This window comes from Trichosurus vulpecula, chromosome 1 (assembly GCF_011100635.1).
Source record: "Trichosurus vulpecula isolate mTriVul1 chromosome 1, mTriVul1.pri, whole genome shotgun sequence".
Lineage (NCBI taxonomy): Eukaryota > Metazoa > Chordata > Mammalia > Diprotodontia > Phalangeridae > Trichosurus > Trichosurus vulpecula.
The window spans coordinates 149,086,030-149,112,170 of NC_050573.1; the positions used below are offsets into that span (position 1 = coordinate 149,086,030).

At 39.5% G+C, this 26,141-nt stretch overlaps 2 protein-coding genes across 2 annotated transcripts in view; both read left to right on the forward strand.

The window, feature by feature from the left end:
• Positions 1–26,141, forward strand: part of LOC118834592 (2-iminobutanoate/2-iminopropanoate deaminase-like) — a 69,294-nt gene that overhangs the window by 17,072 nt on the left and 26,081 nt on the right. The gene's annotated exons all lie outside the window — the stretch shown is intronic.
• Positions 337–25,130, forward strand: RIDA (reactive intermediate imine deaminase A homolog). Its single transcript, XM_036742036.1, has 6 exons — positions 337–558; positions 10,365–10,470; positions 11,064–11,118; positions 12,363–12,431; positions 22,581–22,636; positions 24,476–25,130. The coding sequence occupies exons 1-6, from the start codon at positions 494–496 to the stop codon at positions 24,536–24,538; spliced, it is 414 nt and encodes a 137-aa protein (XP_036597931.1). The 5' UTR covers positions 337–493; the 3' UTR covers positions 24,539–25,130.

Sequence of the window (26,141 nt, forward strand, 5' to 3'; positions counted from 1 at the left end):
GCAGGAGCCGGTTTGGGAAGGGAGAAGCGGACCGCAGACGGTGTGAGGGGCTGCGGGGCCCCAGGCTCTAGCCACGCCCCCGAACTTTCCCCACTCCACAACCTGAGATGCCACCCGCGCTGCTCTTCCTCCTCGCTAGCCCTCTCTGGCTGGGGGAACCCAAATGAGCCAGCTTTCCCTGGACCAGCCAAGGACCCGTAGGCCCAAGAGCAGCACGTTCCCATCACTGCAGCCAGCACCTCCCCAACAGCGTGCACTCCAGGTAAGATGGATAGCGCATGCGCAAGAGGACTTCCTCGCGTGGCTCGGCGTTCCTAGGAAGACTACAACTCCCATAAGGCCCAGAGACTCCGCCCGCGAGACGAGTTCTTTTTGCCAAAAAGGGGTTTTCCTTGGGGCGCGCTGCTCTGGCCAAGTAAGAACCTGAAGTTAGTTGTATCTATTTTCCGTACTCAGTTCACCTGGAAGAAGCTACAGAAGATAAAATTTAGACATGTCGGCCTTAATTAAGAAAGTGATCAGCACCTCGAGAGCACCAAGTGCAATCGGAGCCTACAGGTAACGGCACGTTCACACGTGGGGTTGTGTGCCAGCTATAGGGATGGTTAGGGCTGAAAGGCACCCGTTTTACAGATGAGGAAACCGAGACCCAGGGAGGTCCTGTTGTTACACCGCTGCTCCGTGGCATAGCTCGGGTTGGAACCCAGGTCTATTGCTGGCCAGCACAATCCTGTTTGTGGCCACAAATACAGAATATAATTTTAAACCTGCTCAGTAACCGCTGTTTTTAGCGAAGTTAACAGAAGGCGTAGTCTCTCGAAATCCTGATTATATTGCTGTTAAAGGATTCTGTATGCTGTTAATGTGTTTCCTGCATCGAGAAAGAAAAGATACTACTACTCCCGTACTTGTTACCCTAGTATGACCGCCAATGATTATTTCTGCTGGCTAGCTGATGGTATTTAGGTAAATTCAGGCACGTAGACCATTAGGGCTGAAAGGTAACTTAAAGATCATCCTGGCAGAGAGACACCCTCATTTACACACTTGAAGGCTGAGGGCTGTAAATAAAGGAATTTGCCTAAAGGACTATAGTAGATGAGTGTAGGAACCAGAACTCCAATCTGGGCGTTTAGACTGCAGGTCCAAGGCATCTCCCACAAATCCTGGAACTTTGACCAATTTCCCCTTGTGTCTCTTTTTAAGCCAGGGGTTCTTAATCTTTTCTTGTGAGTCGGAGACCTTTTGGGCAGTCTCTGGAAACCTTTCTCAGAGTAAAAATTTTTTTAAATAGTTGAAAGAAATGCTAAATTTTAGTTAAGAGTTTAGTGGGGTAAAAAGATGTAATTTTTCCCGCCGATACAAGTTCACAGATTTCCAGAAATCTATCCAAGGGACAGAAAACCCCCTGGGCTTACCTTGGGTTTTTTCCAATCAGTGAGCAGAATATTTCTATGTAAGCAGAGCAAGCCTCTGTTGGGAAAAAGGGACAAGCAAGGCCAATGAGAGTGACAAGTTTGGGAAAGTTAGCAAACCGAACAGAAAAATAAAAATGTTTTCCTTTCGTTTTAAAAAGAAAATTAAAGAACTCATACTTTAAATAAACATTAAATGCCTGCTCAATACAAAGGATTGTGCTAGTCACCTTAATAGAATTTTTTTAAACATGTAGACATGTGGTACCCATCCTTACAGATCTTTTATCTATAATTGTAATAATAAATCAAGTTTTATAATTATGGTCTCATTGCCAGTTGCTAAAAATAGCAGTTACTGAGCAGATTTAAAATTATATTCTGTATTTGATGCCACAAACAGGACTGTGCTGTGTTCCAACCCCAGCACAAGGTGTTAAATTTTCAGTTGGTCACTGCAATTCATGAAACCCACTAAGGTGCTGAGGCAGCATCGATCCTTCCTTAATGGAAGTATCCATACTGCTATAATGAATCTTTGGACTTATAGTATTAGTGCTTTACATGTTATCTCATTTGATAGCAATCCCTTTTAACTCTTAACATATTCATCAGATTGCACCAGCCAAAATTCATTCTTCAATTTTTTTAGCAGTATACTTCAAAAGTTAAAACAAGTTGTCAAGTTACTATCAGATGGAATCCTGGGCTGGGTTCTCATGTCACCCATATTCCTTGTTTATGTCATCTCATGTTTATTATATATCATACTTTAGAACTTAGTCTAATTCCAAAAACTTTTCCAGAGGATTTCAGTTTGGGGTATGGGCCAGAACGTTGATAGATTGTGTATAAGCAAAATAATTTGAATGCACCTATATACAGTGGCCAAGAAGTAACAATTTATGCTTACTGTTACAGAGCATGTAGATTGCTAAAGCATTGATTCACTCTGAGCCACTTAAGATTACTTGTTCAAGCCAATTATTAACCAAGCCAATTATTGACCAAGCCAATTATTAACCAACTGCCAATTTTTTTGAGTTTCACTTTTGTAGTACTTCTCTTCACCATGATCCAGTGTCACTGACCTACCTGCTATTCCTTATAGCTCTGCCCACCCTCACCCGCAACTTAGCATGCACTGATGCAGTAGAGGGCCAGGGCTTGGACTCAGGAAATGCTGCCACACTTACTTACTAGCTATATGACCCTGGGCAAGTTACTGAATTCAGCTTCAGTTTAATCATCTCTAAAATGTGACGTGGGTCTCCATGCCCTCTCCCCAACCACCTCCCCCAACATTTTTCCCTAGCTTCCTTAAAGATTCAGCTCAAATCTCACATAAAGCAGGAAGTCTGTTTCCCACTCCCACCACTTCCCTCTGGGATTGTCTTCTATTTACACTGTTTCTGTCTTGCATGTGCAGAGTTATTTGCAGGTTGGGTCTCCTTACCACACTGCATGGCCCGTAAGTTATGGACATTTTAGTCAGTTTATTTGCATGGCACCTAGTAATCACTTAATTTGTTTGTTGACTGACCAGGAATGGATCTGGTTCACCTGCTAAAAGTGCATGTGTTTCTGCATCAATACATGTAAAGAGTATGAGGTATGCACTAAAACTATCATCTTTTAAAGAAGTATCAAAATTTAGACCTGGGTCTTAATCAAAAAGCAGTCACTGAGAAACCATGGAAATGACAACAGCCACACAGGTTTCCTATCAATTCCCTGGAAAAGCCTGCAACTGGCTGTCTTGTGAAAGTGAGTTCACTAAAACACCCTCTCACCTATCCCACTCCCTACAAAATAAAAACAAAAATGTGAGACAGAATAATGCTATTATACTATGCTGAATTTTTCCCAAAATGTAATTGGTAATTTAACATCAATACATCAGTCAACAAGCCTCGAGGGCCTAGTTTGTGCCAGATACTGTGACATTTAACCAATACTTTTTAAAGGAGTCTCATAAATCCCAGTAATTTCTAATGAGGAAGGCAGGACAAATATTTATCTCATTTCAGAGGTGGGTAAGCAAACAGAGAGGTAAAATGATTTGCCTGAGGTCATAAAACAAGTCAGTGTAGAAGAAGAGCTAGAGGTCTCAAAAGAATCCTTTCCATGGCTTATAAAACATCATAGCCTGCATAGAGGGCCCAGTTTATATACTGTTGGAATTTCATTTTATGGCACTATGTAATTTGTCCAGTTTCTATACTCCCTCTTAGCAAATATTTTGTTATTTTCATAAAATCCTTGGAAGAACAAATAAAGACCTGTCCACTATTGAAAGAGCAATTGTGGGAACTAAAAGTGCTGTGTTAGGTGTTGATGTAACCAACTCCGTTTTGTTCTGTATTTGCCATTTTGTGTCCACAAAAGACATAAAGACAGTCTGGGGACTTAAATAGATCAAAAAACTTGTTTCCTTTTTGTAAGACAAGTAACACTAGCACGCAGGAGGGCTGGTAGCACAGGTTCACTCTTGATCTGCTCAGACAGGAAAGAAAGCTTCAAAGTGGTTAATAATCTTACTTTATTCTAGTCTAGTCTTCTCACAAAGGTTGCTGATAATGAGCATAAACTCCTACAACATTCCCTAATCACCCTTCTCACAAGGGCTGGCAAGAAGGGGGGACAACTATCCCTGTCTCCTGATGGGATCAATTGAGATGGGCACCACTTCTGCATTCCCCTAAATCCCCTCAAGCCTCAATGGGAGCTAGTTGAAGCAAACAGAGATTCCCCCCAAGCCTTGATGGGGTCTGATCAAGGCATACACAGCATTCTAGCTTGTGCATTCAACCCTGAGGTTCCCTAAGCCTTGATGGGGACCAGTCAAGGCACACAAGCACTCCAGCTTTTGCAGTCAACCCTAAAGGTTCCCCATTCACTGCCCACTGCCCACCTGCTTTATAGGGCAACAGACAAAGAAGGCATATTGCCAGTAATAGCCTTACAAGTTCACATCACCTCATCCCAAAATCTCACTGTGCAGTAGCAGTGGCTATTTACAGTTTCAGCACGTGTGTTTATATTATTTATCATTATATAATGCTGCACAAACATGGTGGAGATATTTTGAACCGTGAGCCTGGAAAACAGAGATTGTTATGGCCATGGATCCTGGGAAACTGAACTCTTAAGAAATGATAACAAAAATTTACCTTATACACACTAAAATCCACCTTCCTTACACTTTTCTTTATCTTATAAAGCACATAGTAGGTTTTTAACAAATACCTATTAACTATTAACTAAGATGGAGTTAGTTTCTTTTGATCTAATGTGAATGGCTATGCTAACAGGAATTCTTTATTTTGTAACAAGTGATGAGCATTGACTTTTGTTCTAACAAGGTATTCAGGGAGGACTAGCACCTCTGGTTAGGGCTTCTGAGCTGTTTTCAGGGTTGTTCTTCCACCTTTGGTGTCCACCTGTCACCCAACTCTTACCTGTTGCATTGTACTGTTAATGGAATGGGAAGTTCTTCCCAGCCCATTAATAGGCCTCACGTAGAGCCCATTAAGGGAAGCTTGCTTAGGGGAGGCTTGCTTGTAGAAAGGCTCACACCTTTTGCTAATTTCTAATTAGGCACTGGGTCATGAGGATTGTGATGCCATCTGGCTCTGAGAAGTGTGTATATACTTTAAGGTGAGGTTTTGCTTTGGGGGCTCACTTAAGAGAAGGACCTTGTGATTCCCTGGTTAAGACTCTGAGTGTCCATATGTTCAGAGCTCCCCAACTGCTCATAGGGAAAGGCTCTCTCAGTCCAGTGATGTATGTAAAGTTTATAGCAATATTGCTATGATTCGGGCAGTAGACCCCTGTGTGTTGGTCTTTATTTCTCTGCTTGTATTTTCTCTGTTTGTATTTTGTCTGAAGTTCAGAGTGCTGACTTTTCCCTTCAGCTAATGTTTCAACAATCTGGCTAGCAGCTGTTGTGGGGGTGAAAGACCAACACAAGCCCAACAACAAGAATGCTGCCAAAGCCCAGGTTCTTTTGATCTGCTTTACTAAGGAAAGCAACGTTAAGGGATTGACAAGTTTACTTTAATTCAGCATACAAATACCACTCAGTTCAGGGGAAAAAGCCAGCACCCTGAACTTCAGAGCAAATACAAACAAATTACAAACATTGACAGGCCAAATATAATTCATAGTTACCAACATCTAGGTTCAGCCTGGGAGCTCATAACGACGGCTGGCTCAGAGTCACGCGAGCCACCACTGCTGTGGGTAAGTGCTCTGAAAAAGAGAAAGCCAACCCCTGGTTTTATATCTTTTTCAGGGTCAAGGGCGAGTCACACATGCAACTCACCCACGTGACCAAGAATCGTCAGAAAGAGGTGACTTAAACCCACCTGGTCTAAAAGCCTCTAATGTCCCAAACATGTCAGTCAAACTCATGGGTAAACTAGGCCCTCCCCTGAGGCAAGAAAGTCATCAAGGACGCCCAAATCTAAACAAGGAAACAAAGCCCTAACTCTTCAAGGGCACTTGGTTGAACTGAATGCTAAGAGCCCATTTTGTTTACCAACACAGCTAAGTGAATGATACAGATGTTTAAAGTTAGAGCCTTGACTGCTTAAACAGCTCTCTTTCCTAGTAAAGCAGACCTAAGAACCTCTGCTAGTGGCCTTCCTGGGTATGCCAGTGTGGTTGCTGTTACAGGCTCCAAGAAGCTGTAGCATATGTAATGGTCACAACCCTGGTAAAACCATCTCAGCAGACAGGCTAAACCTGGTGGAGGGTTACTAACGGAGGATGTCTACCCCAAGTATGTAGACTTTCCCTGACAAAAGAAGAATTACAAAGTATTTGCAACCATGTGAAAGAATTCTCCAGATCACTAATGAGAAATACAAATCAAAACAATGCTGAGGTTTCACCTTACAACTGCAAACTAGCAAAAATTATTTTAAAATGGCAATAGCCAATATTGGAGGGTGTATGTAAGGTGGATTTGTTTTCTTTTTAAGATACTAGTTCTTAGCATCTATGGCCATAAACAATCTACTAATTCAGACTCCTGGCTTGTAAACAATCTCACTGCATTTGCACAGTGAGATATAATGATACATAATATAAACATTTGAGTTAAATTGTAAAGAGCCTACTGCTCACGTTCTATGCTAAGTTACCATGATATTGCTAAAGTTAATGTAAACTTATGAGTTGACTGCTGGCAAGATGCCTCCTTTGTGTGCTCCCCTATAGATCGAGTGAGCACTGTTTTAGTAAGGGGGGAATATGAATGCTGTGCTTGCCTCTATGGAGGCTTAGGGGGGATTTGTGGAATGTGTGTGCTTGTCTCAACTGGCCCCCATTGAGACTTAGGGGAATGTTATGGGAGTTGGTGCTCTTACAGTTACTCTCACTTGCCCCTTTGAGAAGAGTAATTAGGGGATGCTGTAGGAGTTGGTGCTCCCATTATCAGCAACCCCCTTGAGAAGAATAAATTAATTAACTCATTGTCATATGTCCATTGCTGTCCTTCTGGCTGTCTGGATCAAGAGTGAACCTGCTAGAGGCTGGAGCCCAAAAGTTCCTGTCTTACAGAGGGGTTCTGGAATGATAGGCACATTGATACATTGTTAGTAGAACTGTGAAATGGGACAACCATTTTGGAAAGAAATTTCAAATTATGCAAATAAGCTGACTAAAATGTCCATTCCCTTTAAACCAGAGACTTCATTACTAGCCTTAAATCCCAAGAAAGCTGTCAATAAGAAGAAAGTCACATATATACCAAAATATTTATAGCAGCCCTTTTTGTGATAGCTAATTAGAAACAAAGTAGATACCCATCAACTGGAGAATGGCTAAACAAATTGTGGTGCACGAATGTATTGTTATATTAAGGTGCTATAAGAAATGATGTATGTGATGGGTATACATACAGATGGAAAGATCTATATGAACCGATGCAGAGAGAAGTAAGCAGAATCAAGAAAACAATATATACGATAACTACAACAATGTAAATGGGAAGATCAACTACAAGCTAAAAAAAGTCAAAAGTGAAAACAAAATTATAAAGAGCAAGCAGGACTTGAAATATGAGAAGGTACTCCCAACCCACCCCTTCATGGAGGTGTTTTTTTTAACTTTTCAGAGTATCAAAAGTTGTGGGGGTTTTTTCTTCTCTAAAAATTACTATTTGTTATATGGTATGGCTCTTGGGATACTTGGAATAATAGTGATAATGTAAGAAACAAGATATCAACAAAAATTTATTTAAAAAAAAATTGGAAAAAAAGAAAATTCTAGTTAGTTTTTATTTGTATTCTGGGTGTGTTGTGTCCCAGTTCAATACTGCCATTCCAAGAAAAGGCCAAACGGGTTAAATGAACATTCTGGCCTTGGCAATAGAATGGAGAGGGTGTTGTCACTAATTAACCAGTCAGCACTTTTCAGAAAATCTCTGAGACAAATCTAAGAGATTCTAGCATCTTACTATTATTTCATTATTATTATTGATTTCTAACAGTACTTAGATGGTGTTTAAACTTTTTAAAATATTAATAATTTTTAATGTATTATGTTTTTGGAAATTGCTTAATATTACAGGTCTTTTGAGCTGGAAGATAAAATATATCTCTCTGGCCAATCACTAGAACACTTCGAATAGTTCATACAATGCCCCCTAATTCACCATTTTCAGAGAGCCCTTGTAGTTAAGCACCGTCAGCTTCTGAAATTCCCCCACCCCACCCACCCCCCAAAAAGAGAAGGAACCTTCTAAATTATCTTGGCCAATTGTTCATTTTACACATAAGGAAGCTGAGGCCCAGAGAAGTAAAATGACCTGTATAATTGCAGTGTTCATAGCAGAGCCAAGGTGTTCTCTGACTCCAAATCTAATGTTCTAAAATTCTTATGTCTTTGTATCAAAAAAGCTTTTTAAAATAAAGTATAGACTAGAAAACATATATGGCTAAATTATAGTTAAAGTAAGATTTACTTATTCTTTTGCAAAAGAAAGGTTTAGAATTTAGACTAAGGGTAATACTCTGCAGGGTACCTAAGAGACATTTAGTAAATATTAGCTCTTGTTCATGGTGTTCAAGCTTAGAGAAGTTTGCAGATGAACAAATTAACAGTTATCTCTTTGTAGGCCAAGCTGAGTCATGAAGAGGTGGTCATTTTTGTAATAAACAGGTTATGACTCTCCATCTTCCCAGGCTTCCTAAGTACTATTTAATCACACCTATTCCTGAATAAACAGATTTCAAACTAATTCAGAGACCGATTAAATTGCTTATTTATCTGATTTGAGAAATAGGTGCAAGATGGTGTCAGGATTTTATGGAAACATTAGAACCAGATTAGAAAGTAGAGATAGAAAAATTCCACCCATCACCACCTGAAAGAGCTCCTAGGAGGAAAACTCACAGGAATATTATAGTTAAATTCCAAAACCCCCAGATCAAGGACGAAATATTATGAGCAAAAAGAACAAAACAATTTACATGTGATGATACCACAGTTAGAATCACACAAGACCTAGCATTGGTGACACTAACAGATCTCAGGTCTTGGAACACTATATGTTGAAAAGCAAAAGAACTGAGGCTCCAGCTGAAAATATACTCAGGAAAGCTAAGCACAATTCTGAATGAAAAAAAAAATGGACATTTGATCAACTGTCAGACTTTCAGGACCCTGTTTAAAAAATAATGACCCTGAACTCAATAGAAGATTTGACATACAAAAGCCAAGAGAAATATAAGGTACATACCAATGACCAATTACAAAGGACTAAATCAGGATAGAATGTTCACCTTTTATGTATGGAAAATGTAAAACCTATGTCTAAGATTGTTCCTAGTAATTAGGTATCTTATAAGAAAGATTGGGATAGACCTGAGTATGATATGACTTCAGAAAGTAAAACTATCCAAGAACAGCAAAAGAAGTAGCTTATACAAATGACATACGAGAGGAAAAACCAATTCAGAGGAACTAAATGGGGGAGGGGAGCTGTTAGTTCTGGAAATCTACTTTCACTGGGAATGGGTTAAGAGGGGAAAATACATATACATCTGGAAGAGTACTAAAGTCTTCTAAATTTAAAAAGAAATAAAACTCTAAGGGGATAGGGAGGGGGGGAGAAGATGAAGGAGGGATCTTTAGAAGTGAGGATGAGAGAAGGGATTAAAAGGGAGATACAGAAGGGTCTTTCAATTCAGGGCGGAATGGGAGGAAAAGGAGGGAGTTTTAGAGGGGAGGGGGACAGAATAGATCAAAGGGGTGTATAAAAAGGGTGTTTAGATTTAGGGGAATGGGAAGATAAGGGAGAGATTGCTTGAGCTGGGGTAGGTTAAGTAAGTGGATGACAAGGTAGTGGGTAGAAGAAAGTAGAGGAGTCAGCAGGGATAGGAAACGAGATATGTACAAACATAAAAACAAAGATCAGGATTAGAATTAGTTAGGGAAAGTATATATGTGTGCATACATATGTGTGTGTGTATGTATACATGTATGCATGTATATATACCTATATATAAATGTATCTATACTGCTTTGTAGCCCTGGGGTGGTGGGTAGGAGGGAAGAAGGGGGAAAAAGAACAAAGTTAAAAGTATACAGTAGACAACAAAAGAAAACCTGGAAGGAAGTAAAGAAAAGATGGACAGCTTTCAACATAACGTACAGACTTTAATATATAGGCTTTCTTGAAATGATGTTACTGCTGTATATTCTGAATCCCTTCCTATGTTCTGCTGTGCACATGACATGATTTTTAAAAATTTTATATTTAAGTTTATAATATTTCTTTTTCTTTTCTTCTGTATTTAAGTTTTAGTATTTGTCTAAAATAAGAAATTTAAAATAAAAAAAAACGAGTATTTCCTCTGTGTGGTGAAAACTATATATTTTCTCAGCAAGCTTTCAGAATTTAATTTAAAGTATCATATTTATTTTTTTCCATTATAGTCAAGCAATACTGGTAGACAAAACCATGTACATCTCAGGGCAGATAGGCATGGAGCCTTCAAGTGGACAGCTTGTATCAGGAGGGGTGGTAGCAGAGGCCAACCAGGTAAGTTTAGTTTTTTTTACATTAGATTTTTCCTTTTTAATACTGAGAAGTTCAGAATCAGTCTCAGTGCTATAATCTTAGATGTTTTGGAAATATCCTTAGCTAATGTTAGCTCAGTTTTTCCACTAAACACCTGCTCTTCATGTCAGGAAAGTGACTCTGAGTTCTCAGGGTTATGCAAGAAGAGCCGTGAGTTGTGGAGGGTCAAAACAGGCTGGATGAATGAGATGTCTATCCAGAAACTAGCCAATCTAGATTCAGAGCAACATATCATCGAAGAAATGACTCAAGGCCTAATGAAAATTTAGTGAGTGTAGTAAAAATCTTTGCAGTGAGAGAGTGGTTCAGTACAAGACTCTGATAAGGAGTCAGGCACCTAAGACACAAGAGGATGTGGCTTCTCATTGGTTTGCAGTAGACAATTAAATGGGATGCCAAAAACTCATTTGCTGTAAAGAGTCTGAAGTTCAGACTAAATATTTCTACCAGGTAAAGTCCTTGAATGGCAGGTTAGTAAAAGATGATGGATTTAAGTTAATGATAACTTTTACGCATGGTATCGACACCTTAAGCCTTTCTGCTTTGTCTTACAGGCACTTATAAACATGGGAGAGATTCTGAAAGCTGCTGGCTGTGATTACACTAATGGTGAGTTAACTGGTATTACTTTATAAGTGTGGAAGACTTAGACTTGTGGCTTGAGAACAGAAAACTAGAAGTTACACATAGGGAAACTGAATCACTATTGAAAGATCCAGTTTTAGACCTTCCTGATTTAGGTTCACCACCCTGGGGATACCAGTCCACCTTGATGTTGATCAAGGCTTCTTAAACTGTGGGTCATGACTCTATAAGGGGCTCAAGAAGTACTGACGGGGTCCCAAGTAGAAAAAGTTGAAGAAGCCTTGAATTCTAAGGGACCTTTGTAGCTCAAGGGATTTTACTTTCTTCTTTCTTTCTAAAGTATCACTGCTCCTAAATCTTGAATTCCAGGAATTAGAGCTGTACCCTGAGCTTTCTTGGTACTCTGGGTTCAGTTGTGTTGTACCACTTAGTGCTTAGTTGTGTTTTCCCCTTTTTCTGCTAATTTCAGACATAAACCCCCTCCTTCCCTTCTATTCTAAATACCATTAACTATAGATGACAAGAATCTGTTTCTAAAGTCTGTTTGTAGAGAATATACAAATTTAACAATAATATACCAGGGTAAGGTAATTAAAAATTAATGACACGTAGTCTCAGACTAGATGTTATTAAAACTTTCTAAACTGTTCTGTCAAGCTGAAGTTTTCCAAGTCAGTGATCCTCTACCTACTATATTGTTTGCCTTCCTTAGAGCCTCCTTCTTTTATTCTGACTTAGAGTGCTCTGGATCAGACTTAATGGATCATTCCTCAATTCCCAGCTCAGATAATCAGAAAATCTCCTGATTTCCTGATGGATTCATATGTGTTCCAGACATAATATTAGTTAACTGCCATTCTCTTCTGCCTAAAAGCAAGGAAATAAAAGAAAGATAATGACATGGTTCCAGCATCATAATAGAGTTCCATCTTGAAAGTATAAAATAAAAAATTCATGTGTTAAAAGAATTTCCTAATAATTAGAGAGGTCCAAAAAAGGAAATGGGCTGCCTCACAAGATGTTGAGTTCCCTGTCACTTGAGATTTTCAACCAGGGACCATCATTGGACCTTTCTTTTTCTTTGAGTTGCTCCAGCGTGCAGTATAAATTCACTCATTAAAATCATTTTTCTCTCTCCATAAAACAGTAATGTTACTTTTTAATGTATAGCCTATTCATGTTTCAACATAAGAAGGGCAGAAAATCTTATTCTGTTTCCAAAGTAAGTTTGGGGTCAGATTAAATATAATCCCAAATCTGTCTTCTAGTGGTAAAGGCAACTGTTTTGCTGGCTGATATAAATGACTTCAATGCTGTTAATGAAGTCTACAAGCAGTGTAAGTAACTTGTTTATTTCTCTTTTATGTGCAGTATAGTAATGGATCATGTTTAATTATTAACATTTATTGACTAATATGTATTTAGCACAGATAATATATGGCCTCCAAGAGACAATCAGGAGACTACTAATAACTACCAATATCAAACTACGTCTGTTTCATCTTTATAAAATCTTTACAAGAATGATCTATACATTTGTCAGGGGTTATCTTTGATGAAAATGTGAGAAGGGAACATGCAGGCTTCTGCAAATAATTCTCTACAGCAAACTTAATGTTCACAATCTCAGTATTGACTAAAAAATAAAACCCAAAAACATACAACCCGCTGTGATTGTTGATTACATAAATAAATACAAATAAAACTGAATTGGTAAAAAAAAAAATGCAGTCCTAAAGTTTCTCCAACAAAGAGTATCTCATGAATAGGGTAAGATATTTAAGATTCCTTTGTAAAGGTAACATCAGAGATAACTATCTTCCATAAGCCTTTGATAATTAACATCAAGGAAGACATAAAACAGGCAGATGTATCTTCTTCAAAGGTGCTTGACATTTTCATATTTGATGGGCACAAGGACCTATGTGGAAGAGGATTTCCCTATAGAGGGTTGAGGTCCTACAGATGATAGTCTTTGCAGATGTTATCATGCTCATTGCATTAAATCCTGTAACATTACAGGGATTCCTCAGTGTGATTTCTAATTATTCAAAAGACATCAGCCTAACAATTCATATAGAAAAACTAAATTAATGAAGAATGCCTATGAGATGCATTGGATAGCAAATCCATTGAATTAGTATATCAACAAATACACTGGAGATGGACACTGCATATGGGAAATAAGTTGGATGCAGAATTCAGTATGAGGAAGGAAGTGTGCTAGTTTATATTTGGAATAATTGTGTGGTCCTACTTTAAATGATCCCTAGCTACTGTCTGGTGCAAAAAAAAAAAATCTTTTAAATCCCAATGTTCTCCTGGAGAAGCTATATGATTGTAGTATTTCAAGATTCACAATCTCTAAAGAATCAAAGTTGTTGTGATCTGAAGGGCACTGGAGAGAGGCATGGTGAGCACAAATTAGCGATAGCCAGTTTGTAGTGATAACACAAGAAGGCATGTAAGGCATGTATTATCAAGGAATTGTGTACGTGGAAAATGAGGTGGGCTGGTCATTGGCAAGAGCTAGTGTTGACAAATAATCAGAGTGTAATACAGCATCCCATGAAATACAAAAAGACCTAGAGAAAGACCTCCAGCATGTTTGATGGATCCTCCATGGAATATCTGCAGGGGAAATAGAAAGGATAAGAAGGCATGGACAGGTTACCACCTGCACCAATCGAACCTCTATTCAGTGAGATCAAAAATCCACTGAAAATATTAAAGAATTTAATAGTAATCTAGAAGCAATTAGGAGCAAAGGAAGGGTGGAATAGCGTAGAAAGAGTAGACTCGGGGGGTGGAACCAAGATGGCAGCTGGAAAGCAGGGACTTGCCTAAAGCTCTCCCAGCCAGCTCCCTCCAAAAACCTATAAAAATGGCTCTGAACAAATTCTATAACTGCAGAACCCACAAAATAGCAGAGGGAGGCAGGGCTCCAACCCAGGACAGGCTGGATGGTCGCTGGGTAAGGTCTATTGCACCGTGCTGGGAGCGGAGCGGAGCAGAGCAGAGCCCAGCATGGGCCATGCCCGGACCAACCAGACCAGGAGCCGGGCAGAACAGGCTGTACTGCCCTGAATCAGTGAGCTGTGGCAGTTACCAAACCTCTCAACCCACAAACGCCAAAGACCATGAGTAGGTTAGTGGGAAAACTGCGGGGACAGAGTCAAAGGAGTTTGCAGTCGGCCACCACCCTGGGATCAGCAGACGTGGTGCAGCTTTGAGTCTGCATCCAGAGCTACAGCTGCAGTTGCTTCCAGCCCCAGGCCCACCTGATGGGAGGAATATAGTGCCAGATCAGAGCAAGAGTGCAGAGCCTGCTTAGGTCTGAGTCATGGTCTGGGTTGGCAGTTCTTTGGGGAGGAGGAGTGCTGGTGTGGCAGAACTTGTTGTGTGGAAATAGTTCTGAAAACAGTGCAAGCCCTCAAGCTTGGGACAAAGTACTGTCTATTCTACAAGCAGTCATAACCCCACAAAAAGCTCAAGGGTCAAGTAGGTGGCTGGGAACATGAAGAGGCAGCGAAAACGGACTCAGATTGAGACTCAGACTTTGGAATCTTTCTTTGGTGACAGAAGACCAAAACATACAGCCAGAAGAAGTCAACAAAGTCAAAGAGCCTACATCAAAAGCCTCCAAGAAAAACATGAAGTGGTCTCAGGCCATGGATGAGCTCAAAAAGGATTTGGAAAAGCAAGTTAGAGAAGTAGAGGTAAAATTGGGAAGAGAAATGAGAAGGATGCGAGAAAACCATGAAAAACAAGTCAATGACTTGCTAAAGGAGACCCAAAACAATTCTGAAAAATATACTGAAGAAAACAACACCTTAAAAAACAGACTAACTCAAATGGCAAAAGAGCTCCAAAAAGCCAATGAGGAGAAGAATGCCTTGAAAGGCAGAATTAGCCAAATGGAAAAGGAGGTCCAAAAGACCACTGAAGAAAATACTACCTTAAAAATGAGATTGGAGCAAGTGGAAGCTAGTGGCTTTGTGAGAAATCAAGATATCATAAAACAGAACCAAAGGAATGAAAAAGTGGAAGACAATGTGAAATATCTCATTGGAAAAACCAGTGACCTGGAAAATACATCCAGGAGAGATAATTTAAAAATTATTGGACTACCTGAAAGACATGATCAAAAAAAGAGCCTAGATATCATCTTTCAAGAAATTATCAAGGAAAACTTCCCTGATATTCTAGAGCCAGAGGGTAAAATAGAAATTGAAAGGATCCACCAATCGCCTCCTGAAAAAGATCCCCAAAAGAAAACTCTTAGGAATATTGTCACCAAATTCCAGAGCTCCCAGATCAAGGAGAAAAGGCTGTAAGCAGCCAGAAAGAAACAGTTTGAGTATTGTGGAAACACAATCAGGATAATACAAGATCTAGCAGCTTCTACATTAAGGAATCGAAGGGCTTGGAATACGATATTCCGGAGGTCAGTGGAGCTAGGATTAAAACCAAGAATCACCTATCCAGCAAAACTGATATAATGCTCCAAGGCAAAATATACATTTTCAAGAACAGAGGACTTTCAAGCTTTAGCAGTGAAAAGATCAGAGCTGAATAGAAAATTTGACTTTCAAACACAAGAATCAAGAGAAGCATGAAAAGGTAAACAAGAAAGAGAATTCATAAGGGACTTACTAAAGTTGAACTGTTTTGTTTACATTCCTACATAGAGAGATGATGTGTATGATTCATGAGACCTCAATATCATAGTAGCTGAAAGGAATATGCATATATATGTGTGTGTGTATACATATATATACATATGTGTGTATACATATATATACATATGCGTGTGTCTATGTATGTATGTAGGTGTATATACATATATTTGTATATGTATATGTATGTATATATATGCATATATATGCATATACATATATGTGTGTATATATATACATAAAGGGCACAGGGTTGTTGAATATGAAGGGATGATATCTAAAAGAATAAAATCAATTTAAGGTATAAGAGGAATATATTGAGAGAGTGAGAAAGGGAGAGATAGAATGGGGTAAATTATCTTGCATAAAAGTGGCAAGAAAAAGTGGTTCTGTAGTAAGGGAAGAGGGGGCAGGTGAGGGGGAATGAGTAAATCTTGCTCTCATCAGATTTGACCTGAGGAGGGAATACCATACACACTCAATTGGGTATCTTACCCCACAGGAAAGAAGGAGGAAGAAGATAAAAAGGGGGACGATAGAAGGGAGGGCAGACGGGGGGAGGAGGTAATGAAAAACAAACACTTTCAAAAAGGGACAAGGTCAAGGGAGAAAATTCAATAAAGGGGGGATAGGTTAGGAAGGAGCAAAACAGTTAATCTTTCACAACATGAGTATTGTGGAAGGGTTTTACATAATGACACGCATGTGGCCTGTGTTGAATTGGTTGCCTTCTTAGGGAGGGTGGGTGGGGAGGGAAGAGGGGAGAGAATTTGGAACTCAAAGTTTTAAAAACCGATGTTCAAAAACAACAACAAAAAAAAAAAGTTTTTGCATGCAACTAGGAAATAAGATACACAGGCAATGGGGCATAGAAATTTATCTTGCCCTACAAGAGAAGAAGGGAAAGGGGGATGGGAGGGGAGTGGGGTGACAGATGGGAGGGCTGACTGGGGAATGGGGCAACCAGAATATACACCATGTTGGAGTGGGAGGAGGGTAGGAATGGGGGAAAAATTTGTAATTCAAACTTTTGTGGAAATCAATGCTGAAAAGTAAAAATATTAAAATAAATAACAATTAAAAAATAGAAAATGCACAGCTGATAGATGAAGTGCCTTCTGGGAAGATTAACAAGGAACTCAGTTGTCTCTGAATTGTAGAATACAAAGGGGGTTGGGGGAAGCAGTGGTGAATGAGTAAGGTATAAAGAGCCTTGAAAGGTGGTAGAGAGATAGGTTAGAAAAGGCTTTAAAAGCCAAATGAAGAATTTTATATTTGATCCTGAAGGTGATAGGAAGCCCTTGGAGCTTACTGAGTAGGAGGTGATATGCTCAGATGTGTGCTTTCAATTTGACAGCTGTGTGGAAGATAGGCTGGAGTAAGGAGAAACTCATGGCAGGCAAACCAATTAGCAGCTATTGCAATAGCGCAAGTGGGAGGTGATCAGGGTGCATCAGTGTCAGAGGAAAGAAGGTGGCATATATGACAGATGTTACAAAGAAAGAATGAACAGAATTTGGCAACACATTGGCTATGGGAGCCCCAGGTATAAATCATTGCCCCAAGACTTCTACCTCAACATTTAGGAAAAGACCCAGACTGTTGGAAAGGGGCTAATGTATACCATACAAGGTGACAAGGAGAACATGGAACAACAGTGAATGCTGTGAACATCAGCATAGCCTGAGAAGCCACTGGAGGTTGAGAGGGGCAATGCATCAGAAGCATTCAGGACACCAGGCTAAGGCCTTTCCTTCTTTATGCTATCCATGTGCAAAGTGGAGTAGTTCACAAGTGTCTGTGTTGTTCCATAACTAAGGCTAATGTTAGCCCAGAGCCCACACAAAGAATGTGCCAGAACTGGAAGAGTAATCGGTGGTCAGATACAGCTGCTAATCTGCATTACACTATCTGAGATTATTTTAAATAAGATACCCCAAGAGATGGAGTGTCTGGCTACTGGCATTAAGCATGTAAGAGATGGCGCTTAGTAAGTGATTGGGTGCAATGGACAGGTAATATATTGAGGTTTCAAATACAAGGGATGGGATGAATGGCGATATTGCTAGCAAAAAGAGAGTTTATAAGTAGAAAATCATTTTGGGGAAAAGATGGTAAGTTCTGTTCTGAACATGTTGCGTTTTAGGTGGTACAAGTACATGTGTCCAGCAGGGCAACTGGAAATGTGGGACAGGTAGTTGGTGTAGTAGATAGAGTGCTGGAGTTGGAGCCTGGAAAACCTGAGTTTGAATACAGCCTCAGAAGCTAACCAGGGTGTAACCCTGAGCAATTCATTCTACTTTTCTCAGCCTTAGTTTCCTCATTTGTAAAAGGGATTATAACTTCATCTAGCTTTCAGAGTTGTTGTGAAGGTTAAATGAGATAGTGTAAGTAAAATGCCTTTTAAATCATAAAGGATGATGATAATAATGGTGGTGGTGGTGATGGTGATGGTGGCGCAGGCTGGAGATAAGCTTTGGAAAGTCTTCCACTTAGTAGTGATAGTTGAAGTCATGGGAGCAGTTGAGAGCAAAGGGGAGACTGCCTTGAGGAATTACATGCTTTAAGGGGTGAAAGGTAAGAAACTAGCCAAAAGAGACCAAGAAATAGTAGCCAGAGAAGTAGGAAAGAAGTAGGAAAGTGTTATATTAGAGAGGCCAAAAGGGGAAAAAGTATAATAGAAGAAGGTTGGCTTAACAACATTCAATACTGCTGAGAGGTTGAGGAGGATGAGGAATAAGTGAAAGCTATTTCATTTTGCAAAAAGGAGATTGTTATAGACCTTTAAAAAAGCCATTTAGTGACGGCGACAGAATACCAATTACAAGAAGGTGAAGGAGACATCACATGTAGACAACTTTTTCGATGTTTCGACTACAGAGAAGGTTTGGGAACATTTTCATTATCTGTCTTTAATGGTCTTCATAGATTGCATCAGTTTCTTCTCGTGATGATACTGAGCAATTGTTGCCAATGGGAGGAAAATCTCATTACTTCAGAATCACATCTTGTATCTATGTTAGTGCTATGGTGGTCTATTTTAACCACCATTCTTCTGGCATTTTTGAAAGACAAACTCTTCAAACTGTGTATAATAAATAATTTTTGTTACAAAAAAAAAAGAGAGTAGACTTGGTAGGCAGTGGTCAATAAGACTTACTGAGTTTGCAGTACTGGGGGACACATCCTAAAGATGGTTCTGGAACTCAGAAGATTGGGCAGGATTAGACATATAGATTTGGGAGTTATCTGCATAAAGGTACTCACTGAATGAGATTGCTAATACAAAGCATTCAGAGAAAGAAAGTCAAGGTTAGACTCTTAAGAGAACATCCACTTCAAGTGGTTGACCAGAGGATGAGAAGTGGGCAAGAGAGAGAAGTTAAAGGAAGTGAAGCAGAGAGTGGTGTTGCTGAAGCTAAGTGAGAAAAGAGCATCCAGAAGGAGGGAGTAGTTGACAATATCCCATGCTACAGAGATGTCAAAAGATGAGCACTAAAAAGTAATTATAAATTATTCAGTCATTCATCACCTTGAAAGAGTAGTTTCACTAGTGGTGGCAGCAGAAACTAAATTGAAGGGATTTGAGGAAAGAGTGGATATTGAAGAAACAAAAGCATTGTATATGGATAGCTGTTTCAATAAAATTGTTAGGGAAGCAAATGCAAGAGGCAGGGTTAGTAGCTGGATAACATAGAAGAGTCTACCAAAGGTGTTCTGCAGTTGGAAGACCTAAGCATATTAGTAAAGGTTGTGGGAAGGAGCCAATGAAGGTGCATGAGAAAGAAAAACTATTGCTCAAATACAGTGGTGAAGAAGTGAGGGAGGAATAGCATCAAAGGCATAGGCTGAAGGATTAGCCCCAGCACCAAATGGAGACAGCTGTCATCTGTGTCCGGATGAGAGGACAGAATGAATGATGCCAGGAGGATTGGAAGAAAAAGGTGGGGGGAGAAGAAGATGGAGCTCCTTCAGGCTACTTCAGTCTTCTCAGCAGAGCAGGGAGCTACATCATTGTGACAGGGTGTCACAGCAATGTTGTTAGCAGCTGCTATGGAGGTGAAAGATTAACAACAAGACCAACAACACCAGCACACAGGAGGGCTGCCAGCACACATTCTTCCATCTGCTTTTGTAAGGAAAGCAACTTTAAGGGGTTAACAATCTTAACTTTATTTAGACATACATATACCAGCACTTATTTCAGGGGGAAAAGACAGCACCCTGAACTTCAGAGCAAACAGAAATTACAAACAGACACATTTCTGTCTAACCAAATCATAACACATAGTTATCTGAGATGCACCAACATCTGAGTATTCAAAGCCAGAAGTGGGGGAGGAGGGGAGATGCTTCAGTGGCTTACCCAGAGTCTCATCACCAACATTCTTTCAATGAGTGTGCCCCTAAAGGCAAAAGGCCAACCTCAGATCTTATATACACTTCTTCCGGGTCAAAGGACATCACAACCATGTGACTCAAACCTATGTGAACTAGGCCTTCCCTTGACAAGCAGGTGTTTCAACAATCTGGCTAGCAGCTGCTATGGGGGTGAAAGACCAACAGAAGCCCAACAACTAGCACGCTACCAGCATGCTGCAAACGCCCAGGTTCTTTTGATCTGCTTTACTAAGGAAAGCAATATTAAGGGATTGACAAGTTTACTTTAATCCATCATACAAATATCATTCAGTTAGTTCAGGGGAAAAGCCAGCACCCTAAACTTCAGAGCAAATTAAAAACATTGACAGACAGACCAAATACAATTCATAGTTACCAACATCTGAGTTCAGCCTGGGAGCTCATAAAAAGGGCTGGTCCAGAGTCATGTAAGCCACCACTTCTGTGGGTAAGAGCTCTGAAAAAGAGAAAGCCAACCCCTGGTTTTATATCTTTTTCAGGGTCGAGGGTGAGTCACACCTGTGACTTATCCATGTGACCTAGAATCCTCAGAAAGAGGCCACGTAAACCCACCTGGTCTAAAAGCCTTTGATTCCCAAACATGTCACTCAAACTCATGTGTAAACTAGGCCCTCCCTTGAGGCAAGGAGGCCACCAAGGACTCTCAATCTAATCAAGGAAACAAAGGCCAAACTCTTCAAGGGCACTTGGTTGAACTGAGTGCTAAGAAACCATTTGTTTACCAACACAGCAGGTCGGCAAAGACTCTTGATTCAATCAAAGAAACAAAAGACAACAAAAAGTCCACTTTGCTTGCCATTACATTTGAAAGGCAAAACTGATCCAAGGTACTTGATACCTTAGCATTCTAAAAGAGACTAAAAAAGTCCCACCCTAATTACCATGGCACTAAGTGTGAGGTTGTGGCTCACCTGTTGGGGAAAGAGAGGTTTGTAACATTGGCTGTCAAATAAGAGTTTCTCAGAGGTAGTGTGGCATGGAGTGCTAGATTTGAAATAAGACCGCCTGGATTAGAGTCCCATTTCAGGTTCTTAATAGCTCTGTGACCATGAACTGAAGCTTCAGTTTCCTCATCTCTAAAGAAGAGCTAATAATACTCCTACTACCTATGTGCAAGGCTGCTGTCAAATAAGTAATGGGAAGCCTCAAAGTGTTAGATCAGCATGGGCTGCTATTGTTCTGCAATCCTTCAAGTGCTATATGAATATTAGGTGGTGAAATAGACAGAACCCTAGACGTGGAGACAGGAAGACAATCCAGCCTCAGACACTTTGTGAACCTGGTCAAGTCACTTAACCTTTTTTGCTTGTTTCCTCCCTTGTAAAATAGGGATAAAAACAGCACCAACTCATAGGGTTGATCAAATGAGACAGGACACATTGAAAACTTCAAAGTGCTACCTAAATGCCAATTATTATTATAAATATCAGCTATCATTGTTAGTAAGAATTGTTAAACAAGCTCAGCTGAATTTATGAATTTTAACGGATGAAATTAGCCCAGTTCCTAGCACTGTTCAGCACCCCAGAGGAGAAACAGAGAAATTTGATGACAGGAGTTGCAAAAGGATGAGGATTAGCAGATGTGGAACAATGTAAAGTCAAAGATTATAGGGTAGTGGCTAGTGAAACATTGAAAGTTGAAACCGTAGGGTAAAGGCAAGTGAAGCCACAGTAGAGGTAGATTAGAAAAATAAGGAGAAGTCAAGGAATCAAAGCTCATTACAAAGGCAAAGGTTAGGTTTGGAGGGAGAAAGTTGTTAAAAAAAAAAAGAAAGAAAAGAGGCTAGGTACTCAGAATTAGAGAGTACAATTTCAAAGTTGGAGGTGATGTGATTCCACGAGTCATTACCAGGCTCTTCTGTAGCTGAAGTGGGGTAGAAATGTAAGACGCTGGACTTAAAGTTGAAGAAACTGGGAGGACAGGGTGTTACTTGTAAACTTTTTGCCTTGTATTACAGTTACAGTATACAGGTTTTATCTCCCCTTGTTAAATTATAAGCTCCTTCGGGAAGAGAAAAATACCTAATTGACCATTGTATCCTAGAATATCCTGCACAATGTAGGCATTCAAACTTTTGGGGTGGGGCTGGGGGATTGGGGGAAATGAATGTCAATCTCAAAGTTCAGTTTCATTAAAAAAAATTGCAAATCCACAGGGTTCAAAAGTCAAAAAAACATCTTTTATCTTTTTTCAGGATGTTGCAACATTTGGAGTGAAAAAATATTGAACCACAGTAATCATCATGCAGAGTATTTTGTATAATATTCTGTATCTGAAAAACAGTCTTGTTTTGGCTGTGATGTGCTTAATAAGATTCTTGATATTTGTTTTTTTTTTTTAACTGTGTCCTAGAGATGTTATCCGTAATTGTTTTTAATCCAGATTTCAAGAGCAATTTTCCAGCCAGAGCTGCTTACCAGGTTGCTGCTTTGCCCAAAGTAAGTATTTCAACATGACACATTATTTTAAATATTAATTTCTACATTATATTCTGAATACTCGCCTAACATTAATTGATAATTTAAAAGAAAAAGGCAATTCATGCCCTTTGGGGGAACTACCACCCAGTTGAAGATATGTAACATACATGGGGAGAAGAAATGGACTTTATTTCAAGGATATAGGGGAACTCTTGAGTAAGTAAAATCCTCCACCATGGCATTTTAACACCTTCTCTGCAGCTTAAGTCTTAGAGGGTTGTGTCATTTGAATGTTCCCCTTATTCCCATGTTCTCTAAACCAGCAGTTCTCAGAGTATGGTCTAGGGACCCCTGGGAGTCCCTGAAAGCTTTTCAGGGGGTTCATGAGGTCAAAATCAAGACATTTTCATTTCTAGTATGGTAAATATCAATAGATATAACCACAAAAAACAAAAGCTTCTCAGTTTTTGAGTGTAAAGGGGTCCTTAAACCAAAAAGCTTGAGAACTGCTGCATCTCACTCCCTATCCTTACATAAATGATAATACTTATCTCAGGTTGGTTGTGAAGATCAAATGAGATATTTGATACTTCAGAGTGTTACTTACATTTTAATAAGATATTGCCTAATTAATGAGACAGCTGGCACTGAATTTCCCACTAGAATAAACACTTAAATCTAAAACAGTGAACTATGTTTGTATAAAAGTACCATACAAATATAATATATTCACTCTCACTCCCAAGAGCTTTCCTCTTCTTATGTGTCTTTGATTTTCAGAGTACATTTTATCTTACATCTGTGAGTGTGGATGTATTTCGTCCTTGTTGGTTCCGTCTTTTTTCATATGTATTTAGTTGCTGTCTTCTGTACTGTTCGATTCAGCTAGGTTAGGTTCAGATTTGGATTTGCGCTGGCAATAAGGCACACTCTCAACAGAACAAAGTTTTTATTGAAAGACAGGGGAAATACTCTTTTAACCCCACAACCACATTATTTAACAATTCCTACTACACAGTTAACGCAGTGACAAAGACAGAGACACAGACACACAGAGGCAACACCTGTTCAGAGGAACGCCGCCGCCTAAGGTTTCTCCAAGCTGGGAAATCCCTCTCTTTTCTGCAAACGCAGCAAGAATGACAAAGGACACACACACAACATACAACATACACGTCACGTTCAGCACCTGCTCCCAAGGCGTTTCCTAAGCTGGAGAGCCCCTTTTTACAGCTACCTTGGTTTGTCTTTCTGAACATAGTCCCAGGCAAAGCGTCCTTTCTGTGGGTGAGGCTCCAATGTGCTTGTCCCACGTGGTGACTTCTATAGGGCCCTGAACAAAGAAAGTTTTTCCCGCCAGAGAGGGGAGCCACCCCCACCCCCCACCACCTCATTCCTAAGAACTGGCCAGGTTAATGTTTTTCCAGAGGGAGAGGAGTTATTTCCTATCCTTTGTCTTAAGAGCTTCCTGTTCTTTGTTCAGGCCTGTCAGTCTCCAAGCAGGAGAGTCCAAAGGTCTGCAAAAGGGGGCAGGGAGCTTGACATATACATGCTGAGCTTACACTATAATATGGAGGATCTTCTGTAATGATTTCTCATTCATGTACCTAGAATCACAATATTCATTTCCCTACAAGGATGCTCTTCTCACCAAGTTTACTTAAAACTATCTATAGCTCAACATTTACTTTCTATCCATGGTTTTACTGCTTTCCTTTTTGTGATGATTTGGCATATTAAATGCCATTAAACTTGAGACAGAGAGTAATGGAATAATACTGTATTGTTTTTTTTTAAGAATATAAACTCATTGGTACATAATCACCTATAAGTTCTTTCATTTTTTTTTCCCCACAGGGAGCGCGTGTTGAAATTGAAGCCATAGCTGTCGCAGCACTTTCCATGACATCTGGACTATAAATCATGGCCTCCACTGTTTTGCCAGTTATATTTGGTTTAGGATAACTGATTAATTTACTTCTAATTCTTGAAATTAATGTTGGAAATTGTGAGCCTTAATGAAATGCTGTGGAGGACTTTCAAGTAGAGAAATAACATGAGTTGAAAATGAATGAAGGATTTGATGGAGAATACAGTTATAATGCAGCATTTACAATACACACAGCCACACTACTGAAAGTGAAAGGTAGGGTATAGAAATTAAAGTATCTCTCTACAAAATTAATAAAATCAAAGAGTAGCTAGAAATGAAGGAAAAAGCATTTTCTCAGGATTTGTGGATTGTTTTATATCTAAGAGGGGAGAAATAACATTTATGGAATTTAATTCTACTAGATTCACTACCTGAGAAATAGTTGACTAATATTTTGTAATTAATTTTATAAGCAAAATTAACTAAAAAAATAATTTTACACATTCTTTCAATTAGTTGGATGTAATACCAAGGCATTAAAAGTGGCAAATCCCTCAAAAAACTTTTAACTTCTTGTTAAAGAATTTTCACTGTTGGTCCAATTGAAATTCCAGGGTGTGTGGCAGAAGTTAATGGAAAGAAAGAAGTTAATGGACCAAAAATTTCTAAATGACAAAATGTATTTTTCTAATGGAAATAAAAATGAAAACATGCATATTTGCTGTGTTGTAACATTTGTTTTAGAAACATCATTATTATAAAAGGTTCAGCCAACAGAATTTTAGTATTAATGGTTTCTGGATCATCATTACTATTTACCAAATATATAGAGAGACACTTTGCCAATGATTTAAAAAGCCAAGTAATAGGAGTGGTTCTTTCCATAAAGATAATGGAAGCTGTCAAGATAAATAGAGAGCAGATGATTTAGCAATTGGCAGAGAATGAGACATCAAGCAGTAGACATTTATTAAACACCTGTGTGCTCAACAGTGCTGGGGATAAAAAAAGACACGAACCAAACAGCCCTTGCCCTCAAAGAGCTCACAATCTAGCTGGGAAGGAAAACATACATATATAGGTATATACAGGGTGATTTGGGGAAGGAGAGTACAAATAGGTAGGAAGAACTGGAAAGACTTCATAAAGGTGGGACACTAGTTGGGTCTTGAAGAAAACCAGGGAATCTGAGAGGTTGAAAAAAGGGTGAATTCCAGATATGAGTAATTGCCAGTACAAAAGCATAAAACCAGGAGATGGGAGTGTTGCGTAGGGGAAACAGTAAAGACCATTTGACCAGACCATATCAGGTAAGAGAGAGAGTAATATGTAATAAGGCTACTAAAGTAGGTTGGGATCAGGTTGTGAAAAGTCTTTTAATGCCAAATAGGAGGTCATATTTGATCCTAGAAGCAAGAGGGAAGCACTAAAGTTTATTGAGCAGGGTACTGACGTGATTAGACCTATACTTTTTAAAAAACCACTTTGACAGCTGTGTGGAGAATGGATGGGAATGAGGAGAGAGCAGAGATAGAATAATTAAGATATGCTAGGACAGCTAGGTGGCACAGTGGACAGAGCATAGGGCATGGAGTCAGGAAGATCTGAGTTCAAATATGCCCTCTGACCCTTATTAGCTGTGTGTTCCTG